The following is a 27,701-nucleotide window of genomic DNA, read 5'->3' on the forward strand; positions in this document are numbered from 1 at the left end:
CGGCAATCCGTCTTGCGGTGGGGGGGTAGTTGGTCTGCCTCTGCTTCTCCGAAGACCTCGGAGAAGTCGGCATATTGTTCCGGTAGGTCTGCAGTGGTAGCGGCGTTGTCTTGTGTGGTCGCCTCCGCTCGTCCTACCGTGGGGTTGCTTTTGCCAGCTGGTACTGGTGCTCGATACTCGCCGTCGCCGAATGTGAAGGTGCGGGTCGCCCAGTTGATCCGCGGGTTGTTTTTCGCGAGCCATGGCATCCCCAGGACTGCAATGGGCCGTCCGATGGGCGTGACTACGAACGATGTGCGCTCGGTGTGAGTGCCCATTTGCAGGGTGACCGGCTCGGTTTGTAGCGTGGCTGGTTTCCCCCCCGCTGTGGAGCCGTCCAGCTGGTGGAATGCCAGCGGCGTGGGGAGGGGGAAGCAGCGGAGTTCGAGTTTGGCGACTAGGTCGGGGTGGATAAGGTTTTTTGAGCACCCCGAGTCCACTAGTGCCGCGGCCGTGGTGGCTCCGTTGCCGGCAGAGAGTTGAATTGCTGCCAATATTACGGAGCTTTTGTCGTTTCGTTGAGGTGGTTCGCGTTGCTGTCCCGCCGCCTGCCTCGCCACGCGTTTCAGGGCAAGCGGGGAGCATTTCCCGCCGGCTGGTCGGGGTCGGTATTGTCCTCTTCTCCCCAGTAAGCGTCCCAGCCCTCTTCCGGTGTCGCTGTGGCCACGGTCATTCGGCGGTGAGGGGGCGGCCCCGGGTTGGGTGGTTTGGGGCTAATTTTCGGGGCGGGCTTGGGCGCGCTGGTCGGCGGTCGGTTGGCGAAGCAGTCCGCCGTCTTGTGCCCTAATTTGCCACACCTCCCGCAGGGCTCCCGGTTGAACTTCTTTTTAGGGTATATGGGGCCGGCCATCCCCCCGTGTGGTGCGGGTACCTTTTTCCCGACGTAGTTTGTGTCTTCCGTGGTTGTCATAAGGAAGGTGCGGTGCGCGTGTTCGGCTTTCCCCGCGAGGTGGATCCACCCGTGTAACGTTTCTGGGTCGTCGCGGTAGAGGGCCCATTGGAGAACGTCGCGGTTGAGCCCCTTTTTGAAGATTTCCAGCAGGGTGGTCTCAGACCAGTCGCAGACCTTTCCCGCGAGGGCTTTGAACTCCAGGGCGTAGTCAGGGACCGTGCGTGCGCCCTGTTTAAGTCTCTGGAGTGCGCTTTTCGCCCGTACTTTGGCTAGGGGGTCTTCGAAATAGTTTTTCATCTCGTTGATGAAAGCAGGGAAGGTGGCGAGGGCGGGGGAGCTGGACTCGTACAGTTGGACGTACCAGTCCGCCGCCCTGTCTTGGAGTTTGATTGCCACGGCGCCGATCTTGTCGGCCTCGGAGTCATAGGAGTGTCCGTGCCTCCCCATGAACTCCCTAGCGTTGGTGACGAAAAACGAGAGTTTTGAGGGGGTCCCATCGAAGAAGATGGGAAAGTCCTTTGGGGCCCGGGCGTTTTGCGCGGCCCCGCCTCTCGCTTCCCGGGATGTGGTGTCGGCCGCCTGTGCCGTCTGCTGGCTTTCCGCTGGCTCGTGTGGGTTCGGTGCTTCGCTCGGGGTGTGGGCTTGTGCGGGGACGTCATTGGGTGGCGCGGGGGGCATAAGCGCCTGGAGCATGGTCCGGAGTTCCGTCAGCTGAGCCCGCATGGCCGCGAGTTCAGCTCGTGCCTCCTCGTCCACAGCCCGCACCGCCGCTGGGGCCGGTTCCGTTGGCGCGTCCTCGGGGGGGGGGGGTTCATCGTCCCTCCGCCGCGGGTCCGCTTCCTCCTCCGTCTGATGGGTGTCTCCGTCGTCCTCCTCCGTGTCGAGCACCGTGGGGCTGTCGCTCCACGCCCGTTGCTGGGGTGCGATGTGGGGCGCGGGGTCCTCCGCTGGTTTCGGAAGTCGTGCTGCTCCCTCCCGCGGTCGGGTTGCCTCCGTCGCCATCTCCCCTTGGGGTTGGAGCTGAGGCTCGGGTCGGGTGGGGCGGGCGTCCATGGCTCCGGGAGTCCGCGGTGCCTCTGGCCTCGGTCGGTCCTCCTCTGTCTCTTGCCGCGCGGCTCGCCCTCCTTGCCCGCGCCGTTCCGGCCTCATCTTGCTGGTCTTCTCGCCGTCTACTCCTCCCGCGGCTCGTTGTCGTCCGGTGGGGCTCGGCGAGGCTGAGTTTATGACTCTCAGCTTTATGTCATGCGCTGCCTACCTCTGAATAACGTTCAGACACTGGGTTGCAAAGCAGGCTCTGGTTTATTTCAGGATAGGTACAACGTTGTTAGAAAAAGCTGAGAGTGACAGGAGCGCGCCGGTGCGGGGTTTAAATACCCCGCGCCGGTCAGCGCCCCCTCGCTCTCGGTCACGTCACCCCCCTTTGTCCCATGCGTTGCCCTGCCATTGGTTGAGGGTTTCTAGGATCGCCCATCCTCAGGTTTTCATTCTTCTGCTGATTGCTTTCAGCTGGGCGATCCCCGTGGTATTGCTGCTGATGGCTTGGGTGGCTCCGTGATCCGTTTATCTATTGTTTGTTAGCCGTTAGTCGTTGTGGGTTGATGGCTACTTAACTTGTACCCCTTCACCTATTTCCTTGTCATTGTCATGAGTGCCATTGCGCTGATTACTTTAGCTCAACGGCACTCATGACAGTCTATAACCTTTTCTATAGTGAAGAGCATCGGCTGCCCCTTGATTCCTTCTTTGAACAAAAGGGGACTTATGTGTGTAGAAAGAACAGTGCAGAATTCAAATGTTTTTAGATGCCCTATAGGTATTTTATTTTTGTGAGCACATGTGCACCCTTACATATATATATTATTTTCTTTCAAGCAATCTTAAAAAGATAAAAATGTCTGTTAAATAAAAAATGTTAATCTCATAACACATGGACAGACTCAACCAGAGTTTCAACTGGGAAACTAAATCCTAGACCAAGCTCAATGCAAAAATCCTGGGGATCTCCTGGAAGCTTGGTGTTCAGACAAATCAACCATCAGTAGACACGCAGAGATAAACCACATTTACATACCATTCAAAAGAGGTAATAAAAAAGCTAAGAAGGAAACAAAAAGACCTGAACACACCCTTCCAGCAGCCTACACCCAGATGAGCAGGGATTAACACCAGTCAAACAATCAAGCAGAAAACAATACCCTAATCAAGGAACTACCAAGGAGAAAACCACACTCCCACCAACAGTGGCAGGGCAAGTTACTGTGTGTAAACAGGGAACAACCCTCCACTTACTAGCGCTGATGATGTTACCTGGTCAGGTAATGAAACATCTGCAAGCAAACAACCAAACTCAGAGAGCACCAAGAACTCAACAGTTCAACCCTGAGCTACATATAGTCTCTTCTATTGGAAAATTATTTAAACCAGTATTTTACAAAGTATTTTACAACCAGCAGCAAGATTTGATGGGCTTAATTACAACAGCAGTGAAAGTGCCACCAAGGAGCCTAAAAGGCCAAGCTGAAGACAGATCATCCTGGAAAGAATCAATTTTTGTGGTTGCAGAGTTGACACTGACTTGATGACACAATCAATTTTACAAGAACTTTTTTTTAGTATACTTACTATAGGATATAAAGAGTTGTAACTGAAAAACAAAAGCACATGTTTTGCTTCCTCTGTGTCCCAAATTAAATCCTAAGCATCTCCAAGTGGGCCTAAAAAGACTTCTGTTTGTAACCCTAGAGAGTCACTGTCAGATAGTGCATGTAATACAGAATTAGATGGATTACTGGGCTTACTTTTTATAAAACCGTTCCTCTTTTATTTGTTAAATGTTTGGTTTATTCAGCAAACAAATAATTGGCACAAATACAAAAGATCAGTTGTTCAGCAATGACAACCCCAAAATTACCTTGTGCATGACTTTTACTTGGTTCTTTAGATCTCACTATTACTAATATCTTTGAGGAAAAAATGTTATAATTTTTGCATAATATAAATTTTAGAAACAAGTTTAATATTTTCTAAGTTCAAGGGTTGATAAAGACACAATTTCTACAGAGAGTATGTGTTTGTCGAAACGCACACAACCATACAGTACACTCAGACCTAGTGTTACGTTAAGCTCTTGTGTCTGTGTTGATAGCTTCTGAGATATCTAGGTACAGAAGGTCTCTATTCTGCAAACTGAGTTCATTCTAAATCTGGTTATTCCAGTACTGTTTCTCCAAGATAGTAAGTCTGTTTGAACTGCTTGAGGGGCAGTTGTCATTCTGTTTTGCTAGGGAGAAAGTAGGTTGTAGGCCTGATGGAAAATCTGCATTCCAGTCATAGCTAATTCAAGGGTGTGTATTTGCACATTCAGGAGAGAAGGAAGTCATCAATCTAACTAATGAAATAATTAAAAAAAAATCACACTATATCAAATACTCTTTTTTGCACCTTTAAATAGAAAATGCCTTTTAAAATCTGTTTCCCAACAAAGAAATTACCGTGTCGTCTTATTATAAAAAGACAAATGTATTTGTTTCTTCTGAAAAAGAAAGAAATAGTATTAGACCAAAATCACAGCTGATGAGATCTTTAGCCATTTCTTTGTAGCATAAACTGATGCAGCAAAATAATACGTATGCCCTAGCTTTTAAGTGCTTTTCTGTACTACTCTCTTGTTTATGTAGAATAAATATATTTCTCTTCCAAATACACCATTAATATGGGATAGAACAAAAAGTGTTTGCTGCTGAAATTTGACAGAAAATCGTGCCAACCCTTTTCAGAGTTGCAAAATTTCAGCAGCAGAACCTTGAGGGAACCAGAGTTGCAGATTAGATGCTGGGAGCTGCAAACGGCCTACAAATTATCCACTCTTCTATCTCTTAAGGGTCCAGTGTATCCACCCTGCCTCATGCATGGGGGTCTCGCAGTAGTGGTGAGCCTTGTAATGGCTATATTTATTAAATGTATGATTTATATTCACTGCCTGACTGTGATTATGTTTTATTAATTTTTCAATAGTGATTTTAGGATCGTTGTATGATATTGTGTTTACTTTTTACTGTTTCAGTTTTAATTGTGATCGCCCACAGTCACACTTGTGAGATGGGTAACCATACAAATGTTTGCTTGTTTGCCACATTTATATAGTTACCCATCTCACGTAGTGACATAATAAATAAATAAAATACCTGTTTGATTTTAATGAGATGTTTTAAGAATCAACATAGGGTAAATATCAACAGATAAACATAGCTGTCTTTTTACAAAACAGATAAGGAGAGTTAGAGCTTCTCTGGTATTTGACAAAGCTGTTGCTATTGTTTCTCTTCTATTTCAAAGGTGTTTTTTTTTAAATCAATGTGTTGTTTTAAAAAATCATGCCTTCTTCCTAGGAAGCCAGGACAATATATAAGATAATAAATATATAAGATAATATATTAAATGGGTATAATACAATAAACCATAAAAGAAATAAAAAACACACACAATGTATATAATTTTAAACTGGGCATTAAAATGGTACTAGCATTACTAGGAAGCAAATTTGAGTGGGTAGGGTATTTGAAAACCATCAATGAATTGGAACACATGCTTTTCATTCCTAGTAGGATTGGTAAAACTGCTTGAAATTCTAGACTGCTGCTTCAGAGATAAATCCAAGATTTGTATAAGGAAACTTCCTATGTTTTTTTTATAAAATCAAAGAGTCTTATATGATACCTTAAGATTAACTAATGTTATTATAAAAAAAAATTATAATTCATTCCATTAGATGCATCAAGTTTACACACTAAGAGAAGAACATTTTATAGATACATAGTTGTTTAGCAGGGAGAGAGAAGGGAAAAGGTGAAATGGTGAGAAAGGTCAGGGACAGGAATAGAATAATTTACATAGTGACTATGAATAAACAATTAAATTTCTTGTTTCCAAGGAAGCAGCCTTGTCAGTATGTTGCAGTAAAAATAACCAAGAATCCTGTAATATTACAGACAATAAATCAGTTATGCCGTGAGCTTATTATTTATATGTATTCTTAAGGCTGGATGCCAACACAGAGAAGGTCCTCTTCTAGTTCTCTCATAGTAAACTTCATTGCAAACAAAACCAAGAAAAGAGTTCCTTTATTAGGGTAAAGTTACTCTTTTCCAAATATTTGAGTCCAAAGCAACTTTAAGCACCAGCACTAGAATAGGCAGTAAATATAACTGCCAGTATTAAACTGGTACCAAGTACAGTCCTTCACTTTGTGCACAATTATTAGGCAAGTGAGTATTTTGACCATATCATCATTTTTATGCATATTTTCCACCTCCAAGCTGTATAAACCTGAATGCTTATTGGATATAAGCATATCAAGTGATGTGTATTTATGTAATGAGGGAGGGTGTGGCCTAAGGAGATCAACACCCTATATCAAGGTGTGCATAATTATTAGGCAGCTTCTTTTCCTCAGGCAAAATGGGCCAAAACTGACTCTGAAAAGTCAGAAATTGTAAAAAGTTTTTCAGAGGGATGCAGCACTCTTGAAATTGCTAAGATATTGGGGCGTGACCACAGAACCATCAAATGTTTTGTTGCAAATAGTCAACAGGGTCGCAAGAAACATGTTGAGAAAAAAAGACGCAAATTAACTGCCAAAGATTTGAGAAGAATCAAACATGAAGCTACCAGGAACCCGTTATCCTCCAGTGCTGTCATATTCCAGAACTGCAACCTACCTGGAGTGGCCAGAAGTACAAGGTGTTCAGTGCTCAGAGACATGGCCAAGGAAAGGAAGGCTGAAACTCGACCACCACTGAACAAGACACATCAGTTGAAATGGCAAGACTGGGCCAAGAAATATCTGAAGACAGATTTTTCAAAGGTTTTATGGACTGATGAGATGAGAGTGACTCTTGACGGATGGGCCCGTGGCTGGATCAGTAATGGGCACAGAGCTCCACTTTGACTCAGACGCCAGCAAGATGGAGGTGGGGTACTGGTATGGGCTGGTATTATTAAAGATGAGCTAGTTGGACCTTTTCAGGTTGAAGATGGACTCAAAATCAATTCCCAAACCTACTGCCAGTTTTTAGAAGACACTTTCTTCAAGCAGTGGTACAGGAAAAAGTCTGCATCTTTCAAGAAGACCATGATGTTTATGCAGGACAATCGCATGCATCAAAGTACTCCACTGCGTGGCTAGCCAGTAAAGGCCTCAAAGATGAAAGAATAATGACATGGCCCCCTTCCTCACCTGACCTAAACCCTATTGAGAACTTGTGGGCCCTTCTCAAATGGGAGATTTACGGTGAAGGAAAACAGTACACTTCTCTGAACAGTGTCTGGGAGGCTGTGGTTGCTGCTGCACAAAAAGTTGATCGTAAACAGATCAAGAAACTGACAGACTCCATGAATGGAAGGCTTATGACTGTTATTGCAAAGAAGGGTGGCTATATTAGTCACTGATTTTTTGTTTGAAATGTCAGAAATGTTTATTCGTAAATTTATTATTTGTTTATTGTTTGTTTATTATTCTCACTTTAACAGATGAAAATAAACGAGTGAGATGGGGGAATTATCATTTTTCATTTAGTTGCATAATAATTCTGCACACTAATAGTTGCCCAATAATTGTGCACACATAGATATGCTCCTAAGAAAGCCAAAACCTCACTTTTACTTCCTTAAATATTCAGGTTTGAGGATTATTAACATTTTGGATTGACTGAGAGCACTGTAGTTGTCCAATAATGAAATTCATCCTCAAAAATACAACTTGCCTAATAATTGTGCACGCAGTGTTATGGCAACATTCTCACTATTTGAGGCTTCCAAGTCATCTTCAAAGACAATCTTGTGTTTTTCCAGGCAACATGTGAATTCAGATAAGATTTAGAATGTTGAATGGATGTGATGGTGTATTGGTGAAGCTTGATGGCCATGTGGATTCTCAGAGGTTGGAGCTGAAGAGGAATTGTCTGGCAGAGAATGGAGGACAGAAGCCAAGGCTAGCATGAAGGTGAAGTGGATGTGGAGGATGTCATTGCTTCCTTGCTGCTGCAGTTGGAGGAGGTGCCCCCACACCAGTGATGGTGAATCAGGCTGGGGGCAGGGAGGCAGAGCACATATTGTTTAGTTGGGGTTCCGCTGGTGGTATGCCGGCACAGCTTGCAAAGACCATGGTGCTTCCATTGGCCATAATGTCTGCTGGCAGGGGGGTTGAGGTAATGTGGAGGGATTGCTGTCTGTATAGGATCTGGCACCATTGGCAATCTCCCTTTCTCTATAATTGCAGCTGGGTTGAGTACTTGCAGTGACACTCTCCCTGAATAAGAAACAAGAAGTGAGGTGAGAGTGTTCACCCCACAGCAGGAGGTTGGGAAGGGGACTTCTCTGTTGATGGAGCTGCTAGTGAGCGGGAGCTGTGGCAGTACATATGGTTATAAGTTGGTGGGGAGCTATTGGGCTAGCTTGTCTTGTTCATGTTGTTGGTTTGCTAAAGTATATCTGGAGGTGACTGATGGTAAGTGTTGTGATTTGGATGGCTCAGGATGAGTGTAGTTCCTTAGGTGTTTTGGCAAGTAGCTGTCAGAGTCAAGCCTGCCTCTGACTCAGAAAGCGAAATGCTTTCTGAGTTAGAGGAGGAAATAGAAACTTACCAGGCTGAAACCAGGAAAATGAAACTCCAGGATGAGCCAGCAGCGCGGGAAGAGTCCAAGGCACTGATTGGCCAAGATTCAGGGGATGATTTGAATCCACCAATCAGTGCATGCCAACGATGGGCTGAAAAGCACGCGAAAGAAAAGGCAGCTTGATTGGCTGCAGGAGGGTCCAAGCACGCCAAGGATCGGGATAAAAGGCAGCCGTGTGAAGAGCGAGGTGCCGGAGACAACCATCCCTCCAAGCTTCCAGCGTCCACGGAAGAGTCCTTACCTGCATCGGAGACAGTGTCTGTTGCTGAAGAGGAATCAGAGCCTTTGCTCCGCTTTGAAGAGGACTTGAACCCTGCTTCTGCTGCCATCGAGGATCTATTGCTTGCTGAGCCCAGCAGTCTCAGTCTTGCTTCCAACCTTGGAACTCTGCGATCTTCCAAGCAGCTTCTTCGTGCCTTGAAACTCCAGCGCTGCTGTGTGTCCTTGGTCCCGTCCAACTGCGCTTCATGTGCTCAGCCATGTTCCGGTACTTCACACCTATCTTGATCTATGCCAGTCCAGTCCAGGGCTTTCAGCCGAGTCCAGTCAGGTTTTGAGTTCCCACCCTTGCTTTAAGTCTCCAGCCCAGAGAATCCAGCCTAGTCTGGGGCTTCCAGCTGAGTCCAGTCTTGTTCCAAGTTCCCAGCCTTGCTCCAAGTATCCAGTCCAGAGAATCCAGCCTAGTCCGGGACTTCCAGCCAGTCTTGTTCCGAGTTCCCAGCCTTGCTCCAAGTATCCAGTCCAGAGAATCCAGCCTAGTCCAGGACTTCCAGCCAGTCCAGTCTTGTTCCTAGTTTCCAGCCTTGCTCCAAGAGAATCCATCCTAGTCCAGGGCTCTCAACCGAGTCTAGTCTTGCTCCGAGTTCCAGTCTTGCTTCTAGTCTCTAGTCCTGAGAATCCAGTCGAGTCCAGTTCTTTTTTAAAAAAAATAGTCTTTATTAAATTATTTACACAGATAATACAAACATAAAATGACAAATCAACAATAAACATAAAATGCAAAAACAAGAGAAAGAAAAAAGGAAAGGAGAAAGGAGTCCAGTTCTTCTTGTGGAGTTCAGCCGTGTTCCCAGTTACTAGTCTTGCTTGAGGTTCCAGTTACTGGCTTCCAGTACAGTGTGGGTCTTCAGTCCCATCCAGTGTGCCAGCCTCCCAGTTCCCAGTTGGGAAATCCTGTTCTGCTGTTCGTTGTGGCCCAGTTGGGCTTGACTGAATCCAGTTCTTTGTATTTCAAAGGACTTGATTATTATAAATAGTTATTTAATAAAGTGTATTTTTATATTCCACTGCCTGGTTTCATAGTCTGAACAGGACAGTAGCCACATGTCAGGAGGTGTTTTGGAAGTGGGCTGAAGGTGAGGGGGAAAAGGGACAAGGAAATTTTGGTAGTGATGGGAGTAACATAGTGAATGGTATGGAAAACAAGGGAGGGCAAGGGAGACCAGTAATTTAATGCTGATCTAAGCTTCTGCCCTGCAGACTCATTCCTCTGTTCAGGAGTCACTGTCATTGATGATGTCTGCTGTTGGTAAACACCACATCTGTCTGTGATAAGACCATTTTCATTTGTAATCTGGTAGTGGATGAGTGATTGGACCGGGAGTATATTACTGAAATCTGGGAGAACAGGGATGTAGGCTTCTTGATTATTTGCCCTTCTGGGGTTTGGGTTGTGCAGCACTTTGGTGCCAAGGTGGTGGTAATGATGATCTTGAAGAAAACTTGCCTGTGATTAGGATCCTGTTCTTGAGGTAATAGATTATGAAACTTAGACTGTAGTGACAGGTTGGGGAACTTAGTCATTTACCCTCCTTCTGCCTGACTGGATTCCTTCCTGAGCTATAGAACCTCATGTTGTTATTTGGGGATTTCAATTTCCATGCTCTGGGAGTGGCTTCAGGGAATTCTCAGCAATTAATTATCTCCATAGCACCTGTGGATTTGGGCTAGTTAATTAGGGGCCCAATGCACACATATTAGACCTTTTTGCTTCAGAACAGTTGATACATGATTGGAAGATGGAAGACATTATTCTGAGTCCTTTGTTTCAGATCATTTTTTGGTCCAGATGAGATTGCTTGCCTTCTGCTTTTGAGATGCTTTATTATTTTCAGGAGTTTCCCACCATATCTTGCAATATGAAAGTGACCAAGTGCTGGAAAAACTACTCTTAAGTGGCCTCTTCCCATCTGTTGATCCCAAGCGGCTACTAGGTTCATTGAGGAGCTCAGGGAAATGAAATGGATTAAAAGATATCTAGAGCGTTGTAGGGAAAAACTGGAAGTGAAGCTGACCAAACATGGGTATGAACTCACGTTCAAGCCTATGCTAGCTCCTTTGGAAGGTAGTTTTGGGAATGGCTGGCTGGATTCTGGAAGTGATCAGTACCTCCTTTTGGGGAGGTATGGTACTGCTGGCCTTGAAAGTGGCCGTGGTGTCACTTCTTGGATCCAGCTATGTTGGACAATTGATGCCTAGTCTCCAACCTTAAATAATAATATTTTTAACCATTCCTCCCAATAATTCATAAATATATTAAATAGCATAGGACTTCCCCTGAAACAGTGTAAAATGGCACTTGACACTTGCAGCTCCCTGCGGAACCATTAACATATACTTGTTGGGGCAATTGTTGAACTAACTCTATATTCACTTAATGGCAGCATAAACTTGTCCACATTTTGCCATCCTTTCTACTAGATTCTTAGGGGAGACCTTGTTGTATACTTCACTGAAGTCAGTGTAGTTTCCATATGGTCAATGTCAAATAAACTACTGTAGCTTTTCTATCAAAAAAGGAGATCAGATTTGGTTGGAAACATTTATTCTTGATATGCCCATGTTGGCTTCTGCCAATAAATGGATTCTTGTTTCTTATTCAGGGAGAGTGTCACTGCAAGTACTTGACCCAGCTGCAATTATAGAGAAAGGGAGATTGCCAATGGTGCCAGATCCTATACAGACAGCAATCCCTCCACATTACCTCAACCCCCCTGCCAGCAGACATTATGGCCAATGGAAGCACCATGGTCTTTGCAAGCTGTGCCATCATACCACCAGCGGAACCCCAGCTAAACAATATGTGCTCTGCCTCCCTGCCCCCAGCCTGATTCACCATCACTGGTGTGGGGGCACCTCCTCCAACTGCAGCAGTAAGGAAGCAATGACATCGTCCACATCCACTTCACATCTGCCTAATAATTTGTTCCAGGGTTTTGCCTTTTATCGATATCAAGCTGAACAGCCTGTAGTTAGCTGTGCTCTCTTTTTTCCCCTTTTTGAAGATAGGAACAGTATTTTCCCTTGTCCAATTTTCTGGCAGTACACTTATCCTTCAGAATTTTTCAGAGATCACAGAGAGGGGCTTAACTTTCTTGAGCATTACATCCAAATTTTCTTATTTCCTTAAATCACATACTGGCTGTTAATGCTACCAGAACTCTAATTGCTCTTGTTAAATGCTAAAGTGTAATTTAAGTCTGTTGAGGTTTTCCTACTAATGATTAAGACTGCTATTGTACCTAACCATTTTGGCCCGGTGAAGAGGTTGTATTTGATTGTCTCCTCGCACTGCGTCATGCAAATTGCCTGGGGGGAGGAAACCTGCCCGGACTTGTTTCTTACTTCCTCTTTTTTCTCTCTGCCGATATGTAGCAAGCCAGGCTTGCTCTCAATGAGAGCTAAGTCCTTTAAATATGTTTTGCTTTTGTTTTGCTTTCTGTAAATAAATTATTTTTATAGATATGCCTGGTGTGTGTGACTTTTCTGATCTCTCCTGGGCTAAAGGCTTTCCCAGCAATCTGCCAACAGGTTATGTGCCCAGTGAGCAACCCAGTAAAACCAAGAGAGATCAGCTCCACACCTCATGCACTATTTAAAGGCAGGTAGCAAAGACCTGTGAAGATTTTCTTTGGAGCCACCTGGAGATTTTCCAGCAACTGCCGGTCTACAGGACAAAGAAGCCAGCTGAGGTGACTTGCAAAAGAAGGAAGAAGCCATGGCTACCTCCCAGCCCTCAGCGATGCCTCTGGAGTGCCTATCAGAGACCAACTATTTGAATTGGGCCCTGAAGATGGAAATGTATCTTCGCAGAGAGAATCTTTGGCTGCCAATTGGTGAGCAAACCCCCCAAAATCCCAGTGCTGAATGGCTGAGACAGGATGAGCGGGCTAGAGCCACCATTATCTTGGGAGTTGAGGACAATCAGCTAGTCCACGTGCGAGGCATGCAGTCTGCAAAGCAACTTTGGGACGCTTTGAGAGACTTATATGTAAAGGCAACAGCAGGGAGTAAAGTTACTCTGATGAAAAAGCTGTATAGAGCCTACCTTGCAGAAGGAGAAAGCCTTCCTGAGCACCTGCATTATATTCAGCAGCTGTTTGTTGAGTTGCAGGAGAGAGGAATGGAATTTACACCTCTCACAAAATCATATTTCCTCCTGTCCTCACTGAATGCAACGTGGGACACGCTGATTTGTACCCTGGAGGCTATGCCTGAAGCAGACCTCACCCCATCGTATGTTACACAGCGCTTACTCGCTGAATGGGAGAAGAGAGAGGAAAGTTCCCCCCCCCATCTCTTCTGGAAAGCTGCAATACCAGAAAATGAGGGAAAAGAAGGGAAAGGAAGCTGAGGCCACAGCACTAGCCAGCCAGCGATGCTTCACTTGTGGTTCAGCTGGACATTTGCAAAGAGACTGTGCCATGAGACCCAAGAGTAGAAAGACAGAGAAGAAGAACACAAGGGCAACACAGAAGAAGGCTCTTCAGACAACCCAAATTGCACAGGTTGCTGAGAAGGGTAATTCTGATGTATGGGTGTTAGATTCTGGGGCCAGTTGTCATTTATGTAATTGTAAAAGCTCTTTTGTGTCACTGTCTAAAATGAAAGACAAAGTGTATCTTTGGCTGATGGGTCTGTGACCAAAATTATGGGACAAGGTGACTTGTATTTATCCTGCTTGGGAGAAACTGTAAAAGGTGTGTTGTATGTGCCAAATTTACAATCAAACCTTTTATCTGTGGCACAATTGGCTGCAACAGGGTATATCATAACATTTAAGAAAAATGGTTGTGAGATACGAAAAAATGGGAAATTGTGTGCTACTGGTATGTTAAAAGACTCCTTGTACATTGTGCAAAATGCAAGGAAGCCAAGCTGCAAGGCTGCAGTTGGCAACACGCCATATCATGACCAATGTGTACACCTGATGCACAGGAGATTTGGTCATGCTAATTTCAAGTATATAGCACAAATGCCACAGCTGTGTGCTGACCTAAAGATAAAACCCTGTGATAAATACTTAGACTGTGTAGTTTGCAAAGAATGCAAAACACTAAAAGCTCCTGTGAGTAAGCACAGTGACAGAGTTACAACTAGACCTTTGGAAATTGTACACTCTGACATTATTGGTCCTTTTGCTCCAAGTCTTGGACAAGCAAGGTATGCAATGACCATCATTGATGATTTCTCAAGATACACATTTATCTACATCTTAAAACATAAAGATGAAGCATTTGAGAAATTTAAAAGTTTTGTGACATGGGCAAATGGAAAATTCCCTAGGCCTGTATCTGCACTCCAATGTGATAGAGGAGAAAAATACCTTTCTCACAAATTCAGAAGGTTCCTAGTGGAAAAGGGGATAGAACAAATTCTTTCTAACCCTTACACCCCTCAGCAAAATGGTGTTGCTGAAAGAAAGGGCAGAACCTTGCAAAATGCGATGGAATGCATGATTAAAGATTCACAATTATCTTTTAAGTACTGGGGAGAGGCCATATCAACTGCCACTTATGTACAAAACAGATTGTATAACTCTGTGATTCAGGACACTCCATTCCATTTGTTTTATGGTGTGAAACTAAAGGTAAGCCATCTTAGAGTGTTTGGTAGCACTGCATGGATTCATATTCCAAAACAGCAGAGAAGGAAAGGAGGCCCCACAACAAAGAAAGCCATCTTTGTTGGCTATGAACAAAGCCAAAGGAGCTACAGGTTCATAATGGGAGAGAAATTAATAATTAGCAAAAGCGCTTCTTTTGCTGAACAAAACTGGGGGAGATTAAATTCTAGCTCTCCAGTTGATCTGACCACCACAAGAGAACAGCAAGGACTTGCTGATGGTGATCTTTTGCCTGATGAGGACATTAAACCAGAAAAGCAAACTGAAGATCTGTCTGATGAGGCAGATGCTTCTCAGGAAAGTGATAGGAGTCAAAGTTTAAGCCCTGTATTACCTCGCAGATCTCAGAGGAGTAATAAAGGCGTTCCTCCATCACGTTTTCAGGCTGAAACAGTAAAGGCTTTTCACATATTCACGGAACCTGAGTCTTTAGAACAAATGAATGCTTTACCACCAGAGATTGCACAAAATTGGCATTCTGCCATGCAACAGGAATTAGCATCCTTGAAAGAAAATAAAACATGGAAACTGGTAAACCTACCTCCCAATGAACACTGTCTGGGTTGTAGGTGGGTTTTCAAACTGAAAAGGGATGCTGATGGCAAAATCCAAAAATATAAAGCGAGGTTGGTTGCAAAAGGGTTCACTCAAAGGAAAGATTTAGACTTTGACAAGACTTTTGCACCAGTTACTAAAGGTGAATCAATTAGATTACTGTTAAAAGTTGCTGCACTCAAGGGAATGTCAGTTAACCACTATGACATTCAAACTGCATTTCTCTATGGAGATTTAGATCACAAATTATACATGCAGCAACCCCCTGGCTATGGAAAAGGGGAGAATCTAGTCTGTGAACTGCAGAAGTCAATCTATGGGTCAAAACAAGCTGCTAGATCCTGGAACCAAAAATTAGATGAAAAACTGCAGAGTTTTGGTTTTGAAAAAGGAAAAGCAGATCCCTGTGTATATATGAAGAAGGACAAACAAGGCTGTATGTATCTGTGCATTTATGTTGATGATTTGCTGCTGTTCACATCAACAGAAAAACAAAGGCTTGATTTTGAAGCCTGCATGAAAAGCCATTTCACATTAAAAAGTCTTGGAATTATAACAACCTAGGTTTGGAAAAACACAGAAGAATGGTAGCTTTCTGTTAAACCAAAGGGGAGATAATGGTAAAGTAATGTGAATGGAAAGACATATAAAGTTGTCAGAGAAGATTGGTTTGCATCTTAATCTATAGTGTAAAAAGGGGAGTGTTGAGGTTTTCCTACTAACGATTAAGACTGCTATTGTACCTAATCATTTTGGCCCGGTGAAGAGGTTGTATTTGATTGTCTCCTCGCACTGCGTCATGCAAATTGCCTGGGGGGAGGAAACCTGCCCGGACTTGTTTCTTACTTCCTCTTTTTTCTCTCTGCCAATATGTAGCAAGCCAGGCTTGCTCTCAATGAGAGCTAAGTCCTTTAAATATGTTTTGCTTTTGTTTTGCTTTCTGTAAATAAATTATTTTTATAGATATGCCTGGTGTGTGTGACTTTTCTGATCTCTCCTGGGCTAAAGGCTTTCCCAGCATTCTGCCGACAAAATCTACTAGAAAGATCATTTTAATCACATAAAAACCCAAAGCAAAATATGACTTTATGGTGTATGAAATAGAATAAAAACCCTGCATGTAAGAACAATAACTGTAACAAATTGAAGTTACAGTAATTGATTTTCAAGAAAAATTAGTTTAGCATAAAATACCTAAAATGTATCAGCATCCAGTCAGGAATTCAACATTTGGAGATTTTTGGCAATGATCACTGTTAGAGATATAATACCAGTCTAGTTTTTCTATGTTGGCTTTGTTCTTGAATTCTAACATTCTGGCTGGAAAGAAAAAAACGTATTTATTTCATCCACTCATATGTTGCTACGTTTTTACTTAAGTCAGTGATCTTAAATATATGTAAGTACATTACGTACACTTCTAAGTTAGTGGAATATAGGCAACAGTATGTTGGTTTATATGGTAGTCTCTAAATTGAAGATCTTAGGTTGCCTAGAATAGCATGTATAGATATATGTTACCCTCTAGTGAATTGTGATAATGGACGAACAAAAGAATTCTGGGAAAAATTATGCAATATTCTGAATCAATGCAGTCCACGGAAAAATATTCTGCTGGGTGACATGTATGTACAAGCATGAACAAGAAAAGAAAGTGATTGAGCTATTCAGAGACCCAAGAATGAATGAGAATACTGACTGTTTGGTGAGTATCTGCTTAGGGAAACGTCTGTTTGTTTTGAATATGTGGAAGGAAGGAATGAAGTGGGGGAAAAAAACAACCTGGAGCAAGAGCAAAATTACTGTATGATCTGTCTTACATGAAGACAGATAAGAAGAAAGATAAATCTCTGAACAGAATGAATGGAAGGAGGATATGGAAGCTGCTTGGACAAAGTAAAAATAATTACATCATAGAATGCCATAGGATTGTGAGGAGGCACATATGCCAATTCTAAATGATACCGTGTTAACAGTTCAACTTATAAAAAAACAATTATGAAAAAACCAAAGCTACTTTAGATACACTTTGTCTCAGGATATAGGCAAAAAACTTGGTAAAATATGCCAAATAAAAAAGGAAAGAAACTTTTTTACAACCATATCTTTGGCATCTTTAAGTCTTAATAGTTTTGATATTAAGGATTCAGAAGAGCTCAGTCCCTCCATATGTGAGTTTTTATGTATTCAACAAAGACATCTCAAAACTCTCAGAGTATATTACTGTTGATTGTAGGCTGAAGTTATTAAATAGCCTTAGTGCTCAAGACTGTACACTTTAGCCTTGACTATTTAAGAGGCTGTAATAATAGTAAACTAGAGGAACAACTTGAGGCTTCTCTTGGTTCACTTGTGCTTTAATTTTCTATTTTATTTCAGTTCCTCTTATTTCATTATATATTTCTGGCTGCTGGTGGTTAAGGATGTCAGTGAATAGCTTACTGCTCCTCTGTGGATCTCAATTGTTAGATATAAACAAGATATCCATGAAGTACAAAAAAATTGACTCCTGGCCAAAATGGAGTTATGTTGAACTGCAGTTTGTTCTTCTCTCCCTCTCTGAGCTGCTGAAAACTGTATCTGGACTGCTTGTTAAAAATAATTGGTAAGCAGACATATTAATTAAACAATTTTCTACTAAGTTTTGAATTGGGGGAGATAGAATGCCTTGTAAACACATGAAACAGACTCTTCCTGCTTCCATTTCACCCACTGGGATGGTATTGTCTCAGAAGGAGAGAGAACAATCCCTACCAGCTGCTGATCCAATTATTTCTGTGCCTAAGAGCATGGCTCCAACAGAAGAGGCAATTATTTTATATTGAATATCAGACTGGAGATTTGTAGCAAGCAATATTAACTTAAAAGCTGCCATCTGGAATTGAGCCAGGAGAAGTAACTAATTTTGAGCTGATTATCTTGATACAATCCATAAGTAGAAGGATGACAAAATATGAGTAAAGTTGATATACTAGAAAGAGTAGTTGAGTCTATGCAGAAGAAAACTAAAGAGCTTAAGAAAATGTTTGAATCACACAAGAGAAGAATCCAAGCACCTGAAATGAAAGACATAACAATTGGAAAGGAGTTGGTGGCCTATGAAGAGGAAATGGTACTGACTCAAGGTCAAGTAGTAAAGAGTATTATGTTTTCAAAAAGTAGAGGATGAGTAGCTTCTAATGGTTCTTATGAAGAAATATTTTCAGGAGCTGAGAGAAAATACAGTTATCCTTCCTGATTTGGCTTCCAAGCTTGTTAAAAAGTATAAATAATTTAACTATGACAGCAAGACAGCAAGAGACAATTAGACATTAAGAGTTTTTTCCTTTTCTGCAATTTTTCTCTAATCTTTGGATGGTGGAGCAACAAAAAATTATTTATTTAATTTACTTAAAAGATTTATATAGCTGCCCAACTCACTTAAGTGTGACTCCAGTGGGTGTATATCTGGATCCCCTTCAGTTTGCTTCAGGCTTGGACATGGAACCAAAACAACATTGATTGCATGTGTGGATAACCATTAGCAAGAGCCGGATGGCAGTAATGTGTCCATCCTTGTTTTGACCTCTCAGTGGTGTTTGATACCATCTGTCATGGTATCCTTCTGGACTGACTCCAGGAGTTGGGGCACAGTGTTGCACTAGTTCTCCTCCTCCTCTGGGGTTGGTTTCAGTCAATGTTGATAGGATTAGGGTTAGGCTAGGACCATTCTTTCCAATTGTCTCTACCTGCCCCACTAGATCTAGTAAATAGTGTCATCTAGTGGGAGCCAGGAGGTGTGCCTTTGTAACACCATCTGTCCTAACAGTCAGGAACCATGCTGAGACAAGGAATAGGTCTCTAGTGTTTATTACTGCTACATTAGACAGAAAATCCTAACAAACTGAAGAAGTGTGGGAAAAACCCAGACAGATAAACCTCAAAAGTTAAGGCGGGTCTGATCTGTGTCTCTTTGAATGGCTGCTTAACTCCTCAGTACTACACATGCGTTTTCCCCTCTGGATAGGGGCCCCCTCCTGCTCACCATCAGTACTCATGACACCATTCCACCCAAGATTAGGATTGGCCCAAACCCTGATGGTTCTTTGGAAAACCCCTAAGACCTTGCTGTTCTCCCAGGCATAGGACTTGGGAGGTTAGCTGAGCCTGTGCGGTACTATTAATTTATTGTTGATAAGTTATCTTTAGTTGCCATTTTTCCACTTTTGCTTTTGATATGTTTATATCTCCTTTTTATTGTTATATTGATCTTTTACATTGTGTTTGCTGCCCAGAGTTACCTTGTTGAGATGGGTGGCCATATACATAAAATAAAAATAAAATATCCCCCCGACAATATTACAAATAAATATGGATTCATTTTTGTTGATAGTGTCAACAAAAATGAATCCATAAGCCAGCATAACAACATAGAGCTGGGGCTCACCAGTCATGTACTTCAACTCACAGAGAATGGGCTCATCTATCATTCAGTCCCAAAGCCAAACTTTTAAAGCTTTGCTAAAAGCTAACAAGGTCAGGGCCACCCAAATTTTGGGGGGTGATAGAAATCATTGCAAAGGGTAAATCCTGCAACATTAAAACATGGCTCCTAGCTCCCATCAGATGACATTGCCTCAAGGAGGGCACTTGGAGCATGCTGACCTTGTGAGAGTCTCTGGGACAGGCAGAAAAACAGACAGATGGTTCCACAAATAACATAACCCAGTTGTGTACCATGTAAGACTTTATAGGTGATAATCAATAACTTGAATTGCACTCTAAAGCCTATTGGGAGCCAATACAGCTCATAAAGTAGCAGTGCTACATGGGTGTAGCATGGTGTGCCCCTAACTACCCATATTGCTGAATTCTGGACCAATTGCAGCTTCTGGATGGCCTTCCATAGCAGCCCCATGTAGAGTGTGTTGCAGTAGTCCAAACAGGAGGGGACCAAGGTGTGAGTGACCATGGGCAGGGCCTCCTAATTCAGGAACAGGTGCAATTGCTGCCCAAATTGGAGTGGCCATAGCTCCCACCTCCTCCAGCAGGAGTTGGGAATCTGGGAGGACCCCCAAATTGCATACCAGTTCTGAGTTCATAGTTCAGAGGGTCTCAAGCCTACAGCTACTAGGTCTTGCTAGGGTTGAGTTGAAGCTTGTTCTTCAACATCCAGCCTCCCCAGTCTTCAGATACTGGGAAAGGATCTTGTCAGTATCACCTGGTTGGCCTGGAATAGAAATACAGAACTGAGTATCATCAGCATGCTGATGATACTTCACCCCATACCGACAAATAATCTCATGTAGATGATAAACAAAAGCAGGGAGTGAATAGAGCTCAAGGCAAAGCAGGGGTCTAGGGCTGGGGTTTTCTCCCCACCCACCCCCTCCGCCAATACTGGAACCATCCCAGAGGAAGGAGAAGAAACACCATAACGCCATACCTTCCACTTCTTATGATCCTTAATTTGCTACCAATTACTTGAAAATAAGATCTGAAATCCTTGTTAATGTTGAAATACAACAGCAGTCCTCAATTATGTAACTATCACAAGGGCTAATTTTGTTTTTCTTTTATATGTAATTATGAAGTAGGCAATTTTTTAAAAATATATTTTAGCTTAGGGAAAGTGGATAAGGATTAGTTTGTAGTCAAGGCATATCTTTGTCTTGAGTCCTTTCAGAACTTTATTTATTTATTTTGTTAAGTTTTTATTTTTTTATTTTTAACTTTTTAAAATCTTTTCTGTAACTGGATTTTGCTGAAGTCACAATTTGTGTTTTTTTTAATTTTTATCTTCATTTAATTTCAACCTCATAGTTTTCTTTTAAGTTGCAAGTTAAAAACAGGATGTAATAGCAGTGTAACAAAAAATGCTGATAACCAGGGACCAACCTACCAAGCATATTAATAAAATTTCATTCAGAAGGCACCTGCTACCCTGACCTGTGGAAAAAGCAAAGGGAAATCCAAGAGGATTTTTAAAAATGTTTTTATATTTCTTTAAAAACATTTTAAAAAATAAAGTCTAGATATTGAAGCTGAAGTAGTATTTCTGCAAGAAACCCATATTCTCCCTAAGGAAAAGTATTTACTTGCATGGAATTGGTCAGATTCTTATTAATGGCAAATTGAAAATATTGAGAGGAATTGCTCTGTTAAGAAGTCTTCAGATTTTACAGTTGAGTAAGACATTTTGGACATCGATGGTCACTGCATAATTTTGGTTGCTAGAAATAGTGATATTCACATGGCTTTTATTAACATTTATGGTCCAGTCAGAGATAAATGAGGTGTTCTATACAGTATGGTTGTTACCTTTATTTCACAGGTAGATAGTGTAATGGTGACTGGATTTTACTATAGTCTCTTTAATTGATTGAAATGAAAGGTTGCATTTTAATATATCATTGTTAGGGGACTCACAGTTCATTGATTAACAACAAAAAAGATTTTGAGATTTTTTTCCCCAAATAGCTAACAAAAAATATGTGGTCTGGTTTGGAAAGTGTTTAAAGCTAATATATGGATTAAGAATATAGCATATAAAAGAAAAAAAACTGATTATAGTATAAAGGAAAGGAAATTTTGAATACGTATGTGAGAAATCATACGTTGGCACTATATAGTACCTTTAGGTTGGCTAAGCTAGCAATCTGATGGTCCTATACAATTGTGTGTGCTGGTTATATGCTTCTGGTATGGAATTTTCGTGGAAGTGTATATGTAGTAGATATTCTGGGAACAGAAAGAAAAACCAGGGAAACTGTTGGCTTCTCTGTTGAATCAATGTAACATCACTAGAATAAGATATTCCTGTGAGACATTACATATTGATAAATGGAAATTATTCTCAATTTTTGGATCTGTATATATGCCTTTATAGTGTAAATGCAGATATATCTGTTGAGATTGAAAGTTTTTTAAATAAAATAAATCTTTCAATATTTCTCACATTCATTTGAAGGATTTAGCTTCACTTCTAATGTTGCCAAAATATTTGATACAAATGATTCTGTGAAATCCAGGAAGGCCCAGGACCAGATATAAACATCTGGCTCTATAATTATTATAAATATATAATAAATGTTAGGGTTCTTCTTAATATGGTACAGAACACAGACACAAAGACTGCATTTGTTTTTCCCACAAAACTGTTTTATTGTACAAATTAAACTCCTATTCCTTACTTCTAAACTGAATGCTAATTCTCTGCTTGTTTCTATTTTCCTACCTATCTCATCCTACTGTCTTCCCATTACTATAAATTTACAACTATTTCTCAATCGATCTGTAACTTTCTATCTCTATGTGTATGGTCCTATCTCTATCTTTTGTAGCATTATATTTTCCTATCTTAGCTATTTTGTAGCTCTAAATCTTTCCTCCCCCCCCCAATGATTTTCTTCAGCTCTTGTAGCCAGTCTAAGTCCATTTGCATGTGAAAACCTTTTTATCCCCGCCCCTACTCATAGCCCTCTATTTCTGGAGCTGATTTGTGGAGCTCTGCACCTGGGTGTTGCACACAGTAGGCTTGTTTTGGTTTGCGGTGTTGCTTGGGTTTGCAGACTCTGCTCAGGGTCTTTTCTTCCCTCATCTCTCAGCTCTGCCTCTCAGCCAGTCTTGCAGCTCCAAGCATTGAAGTTTTCTCTTGCTGTCTGAAGACTGCTGCTGAGGTGCTTGCTTTTGGGTTGGAGGTTTCTCTTTCTGACCTCTCTGCTGTCTTCCTGGCTTGACTCCTTTCTTGACATACCCACACACATGCTTGCTTTCAGTTCCCTTTTATGAAACACTCTCTCCAATTAAGGAGAGAGTGGGCTGTTTTAACCCTCCTTCCCAGGTAGCACCAAAACTCTGGATCCCAGAAGGGAAAAAATGCCTACTCACTCTGGGTGGTGAGTTCACTCTTCCACAATGAATTTTTTGAAAAAGGGGTCCTTCTGTTACCATTTTATGACATCTATAGTTTAGTCATCTTAAAAATGGGAAAGGACCCTACAAGGCATACTTCCTGTAACCTTGTTAAATGTGGATGCGAAAACGTTGACTGCTGCTTTAGCAAGTAGGTTGCACAAGATTTTACCATCAATAATACTTCTTTTCCACAATCTGGTTTTATGAAAGGATGGCAAACTTACAGGTAGTCCTTGCCTTACTACCACAATTGGGACTGGAACTCCCATCGCTAAATGATGCGGTCATTAGGTGAAACGTGACCATACCACTTAGTGACGGTAATACCAGTCGTCCCAGTTGTGGTCATTAGGCCAGGACAGCATTGTCATTAGGCAAGCACCTCATGCTTCTCTTGCCCAGCCGTGCTTGTCTTCACTTCAACGCCCCCCACCCACCTATTTCCCTCCATTCTGCCCTTTTGGCCACCCTACACAGTGGCATTCCTTGGCAGCGGCAGCACTGGGGCCTTCAGCAGTCTCAGCCAGCTGCCACCGCAAGCCTCTACTTCAGTCTCAGTGCAGCTGGCACCACTGCTGAGCAGTGCCGCCTCAAGCCCTGCACCACGACCAGCCACCACAGCGCAAAGCCTCCGCTCTGCAGGCATTGCTGCACCCAGCTGACCTTCACAGCTTTCCTCCTGCTGCTGACAAGGTGTGCCCAGCCTGCCTTATGTGAGGCAGCTGCTGCTTGCGCCGTTCTCCAAATCCGCTGCTGACGAGGCACGCTCAGCCTGCCTTATGGTGGCAGCTGTTGGCCATGATCTTCATATAATTTCATGGAAGTTACACAGCGATATGGTAATTTTTCCTGATATACAATAAATTAGAAAAAATCTAACTTACTACCTATCAGTAATGTGGTTTTATGGAAACATGAAAAAATGGGTTTTATTGTTTGTTTGAACTGTCTTAGACATTTGGGGAACTCTGAACATCTCAAATTGGGTACACAACTGTGATACTGCTACTTGGTTAAAAATACCCGGGAGTCTATGGAGATTTCTAGCGAGGACCTGGTGACCTAGATGTCCCTGAAGGAGGAGGGACAGCATTACAATGGAGAATAGCGGCCAGAGGGTGGATCCTGGCCGGTGAAATCTCTCCCGAGAAAAGAGAGATTGTGAGATTGCCCACATGCACTCCAGACAGCTGCTGCTCATGAGTAGACTGCAGGAACCAAGTTTTTTTTGCAGTTGGCTGGTGAGCCAAGCGGCTGGAAGTCAAGGGATTCCAACTAAGCTCACAGACATAATGTAGCCTATATGGACAAAAAGTTTGCCCAAGCCTAATTTTTTAATCACTTTTGGAATTAATTTTTTACTGCTTTTCAAATATTAACCTTCGGAACAGTAAGTTTTATGGCATTCCCTGGGTGTTTCCTCCAATCCTTAAGAAAAGTTTTAAGTACAAGTTTAAAAACTTCTTTTGGGGGGGGAGGGGATTAATGGCAAAAGCGTGATTAGAGTGTTGTTTTTGGAAAGGTATAAACAGACTAAGGGTCCAGTGAGACTTGAAATCGGATTTTGAAATTAATTAAAAGAATCCTTCCCATGGCAAATGGCTGTTGTTTTGAATTCCAGGAAAAAAACTGATAGAATGGGACTTTGAAGGTTGGACACTAGGGGGAGCTAAATGGAAGTAAGATTTTAATTAAAGGAGAAGAACATCTATTTGACTTGTTAACATAGAATGGAGCAAAATACAAAACGTATTGAAGGATGTTTATGAATAATGGACTCAGAAGTTAATTTTTAGAATATCTGCTATCATAGATAGACTGTGTGTAAATGATGTTATGAAAGAGGAACAAGTTCTACCGGACAAGACTGAAATAGCTTTGAATGTGGATTTTAAAATGACAGGCTACAAGAATGATCTGGAAAAAGGCGATATACTGGATATGCAAATGGAACCAGCTGATCTTTTAATAATTAAAAGGGACATACAAATAACAAACCAGAAGAGTGACTTCGATAATTTTCCTATATTAGATTTACAAAGGAGGCCTGTTAATGTTTTGAAAGACTTGGTGAGAAGGGAACAAAGAAAAAATGAAGTCAAGTTCTAGGACATTATTTGAAAGGATTAAATACCAAGATTGTGAAAAGTAAAGTAAAGGAATAGAAAGTTGGTTTATTTGATCAAGGTTAAAATAGATGTTGTTATTTCTGGTAACCCTTAATGGACTCTTGCTGACCAGGACTGAATGACGAGGTTTTAAAGATTTGTTTATAGATAGGAGATCAGATATGGGATGAAGAGATTGTTTGTTGAATTTTAAGAGAAGGTGATAAGTTGTTAAAATTGTCTATACTTGTTGTGGCAAAGGGGGAAGCTACTTCTTTATTTCTTTTCTTTTTCTTTGCTATATTCTTATTCTTTCCTTTTCTATTTTTCTTTTTCTGTACTTTCTATCTTTTTATTCCTTTATTTTTTGTATTTTATATTAGTTTTTATCTGTATAATTGTAATGCTTAATAAAATTATTTAAAAAAGAAATACCCGGGAGCTTATGAGAAAAAATAAATGCTGTTAAAATGAATATAATCTCTTGATTGGTACATATTTAAAGAGGGGTATTTGTGTTATTTCCACTTAGATATTTTAAACAAATTACTAATTTAATTACTTTATATGGAATACTTGGAACCCAAGGTCCTTTTTTCAAAGTTGAAGCTGCCTGGGTTTTTAATTTTCCTGATTTTCAGTTATATGTTGGGCATATTTATTGACCTTTGTTTTTCATTAGAATGTAAATGATATTTTCCAATTAATGAGTTATTATTTTGTACCTTTGAAATCTGGACTGCAGAATGTTGGTTATTGGGTTGATTAAAAATTTAATAAATAAATGAGTGAGTGACTAGGTAAATAGATGATATGAAATTACTATAGAATATTGGGACTTCATTGCTTAGAATACTATGTTGAAGATTATTAAATGTCCCTGTCAAAAGCAAACAATTACCTGTGTTTGTTCATAAGTGTTTCTTTCTGAGTTGCGTGAGTTACTCAGCATTTTCTGCTTCTATTAGGTGGGAATTTAGAATGCTAGTTTCTTTTCCAGGACTATTGGCTATTCAAGCGTCCATTAATTTGACTCCAAATCAATGACCTAGCTATATTTCTGAAATAATACAAGTTACAAATTGATGACTAAATATGTAATTCTCTGTCCAAAATTTTAAGTATCAAAAATCACTTAGTCCCTATTTTGCCAAAAATTAATAGGTATTATTAGCTTCTGTTATTGTCCTCTTAATCACAATTTGTTTTATGAAACAATGTTAGAATTCTTTTTATCTTGCAGACGTTCCATCTTCAGATCAACCTGAATTGTTTCTAAAGAAACTTCAGCAGTGCTGTGTAATTTTTGACTTCATGGACACACTATCAGATCTTAAAATGAAAGAATACAAGCGTTCAACTCTTAATGAACTTGTGGATTACATTACAATAAGCAGAGGGTGTTTGACTGAGCAGACTTACCCTGAAGTAGTTAGAATGGTAAGTTCTTTAAAAAAAAACATAAATGCTTTATAGATTCCATTATTTGGTAAGCAGGTTTAATAAGGATATCAGATTTGTGTGCTAGTATTCCACAGTAGTCTTTCAAATGCAAAATAGGGATGGCATTTTTCACTTTAGTCATTTAAATTGCAGTTATTCTCAATTTGGAATAAGAGTTGAATAACACGTCTAGTAGAAGAAGTGGAATATAAAAGAATCTTTTATTCTTAGCTTTATTTATATCTAGGACTTTCAAATACAGAATTAATTTGCTACAGTTCAGAAAGATTTTATGCTGTGTTTAAACGCTGCGTAGTATTTTGATATTTAGGAAAATACTAGTCTTCATCTTCAAGGTTAAGAAAGTTTCTTTGCAAGCAGGTATAATTATAAATCAGTGTTTTTAAAGTGTTGTTTGGATTGCATTTTGTATTACTAACTATTTTGATTTCCCAAGTAGTGAGATTCCTTTAGGCTGATCCCCAGGCAACCAGGAATAATCTTGGTTGCTGTAGTTAACAATGTGAGATTGATCTGATATCTGAATGCTCAAGAGGGCACTACTAACTGGAAGTGCTTTGTACCAGTTTTAGCTGATACAACAGCTACTCCTTTTCCTGAAAAAGAACAGCTGTAGCCACAAACATTCAGATAATAGTAATTCCCAGTCTCAGTTTATTTAATGAACTGTATGTGGAGTTAACTTTAAAACATATCTGGGACTTTATTTGGTTGAATGCAATCCACTACTTCTGTACAAGGAAAAGAGCTACCTGGAAAGATGGCAGAACAGATTATTTTCTATATGGACTGTGCCCATACTAGTTGTTATGTCTTCCCTGATTATAATGATGAACAGTTGCTTTGGTGCCTGGCCAGTATCACTACATTGTTGTTACTGGAATCTGCTAAGTCACCTCTGTAACTCCAGATGTTCTTCAGATAACTGCTAACATTAGAAGAACAAAGACTGTGTAACTCAGAGTTCCACTTTCCTACATTGTCTTTCTCCCAAAGTTATGTTGCATGTAGCAGATTTTTACCAAATACTCTATGTATATTTTGAGCATATGCTATATGGTCTAGAAATGTTTGTATTTTTCATAGAAGGGAGGAATTTGAAAATAGAATTCTATAAAAATATTTTTGTGAAATCCAGAAATAACTTGAAATAAGATGAAGCCGGATAC

The 27,701-nt window shown here is 41.2% G+C and overlaps 1 protein-coding gene across 2 annotated transcripts in view; it reads left to right on the top strand.

Annotated features, from left to right (window-relative positions):
- The window catches only part of PPP2R5E (protein phosphatase 2 regulatory subunit B'epsilon), an 81,274-nt gene that overhangs the window by 31,774 nt on the left and 21,799 nt on the right, over positions 1-27,701 (top strand). For both annotated transcript variants that reach the window (XM_063290437.1, XM_063290438.1), the window contains exon 3: positions 26,312-26,508. In XM_063290437.1, coding sequence (XP_063146507.1) covers positions 26,312-26,508 — 197 coding nt within the window. The remainder of the gene's footprint in view (positions 1-26,311; positions 26,509-27,701) is intronic.

This window comes from Candoia aspera, chromosome 1, assembly GCF_035149785.1.
Source record: "Candoia aspera isolate rCanAsp1 chromosome 1, rCanAsp1.hap2, whole genome shotgun sequence".
NCBI classification, from domain to species: domain Eukaryota; kingdom Metazoa; phylum Chordata; class Lepidosauria; order Squamata; family Boidae; genus Candoia; species Candoia aspera.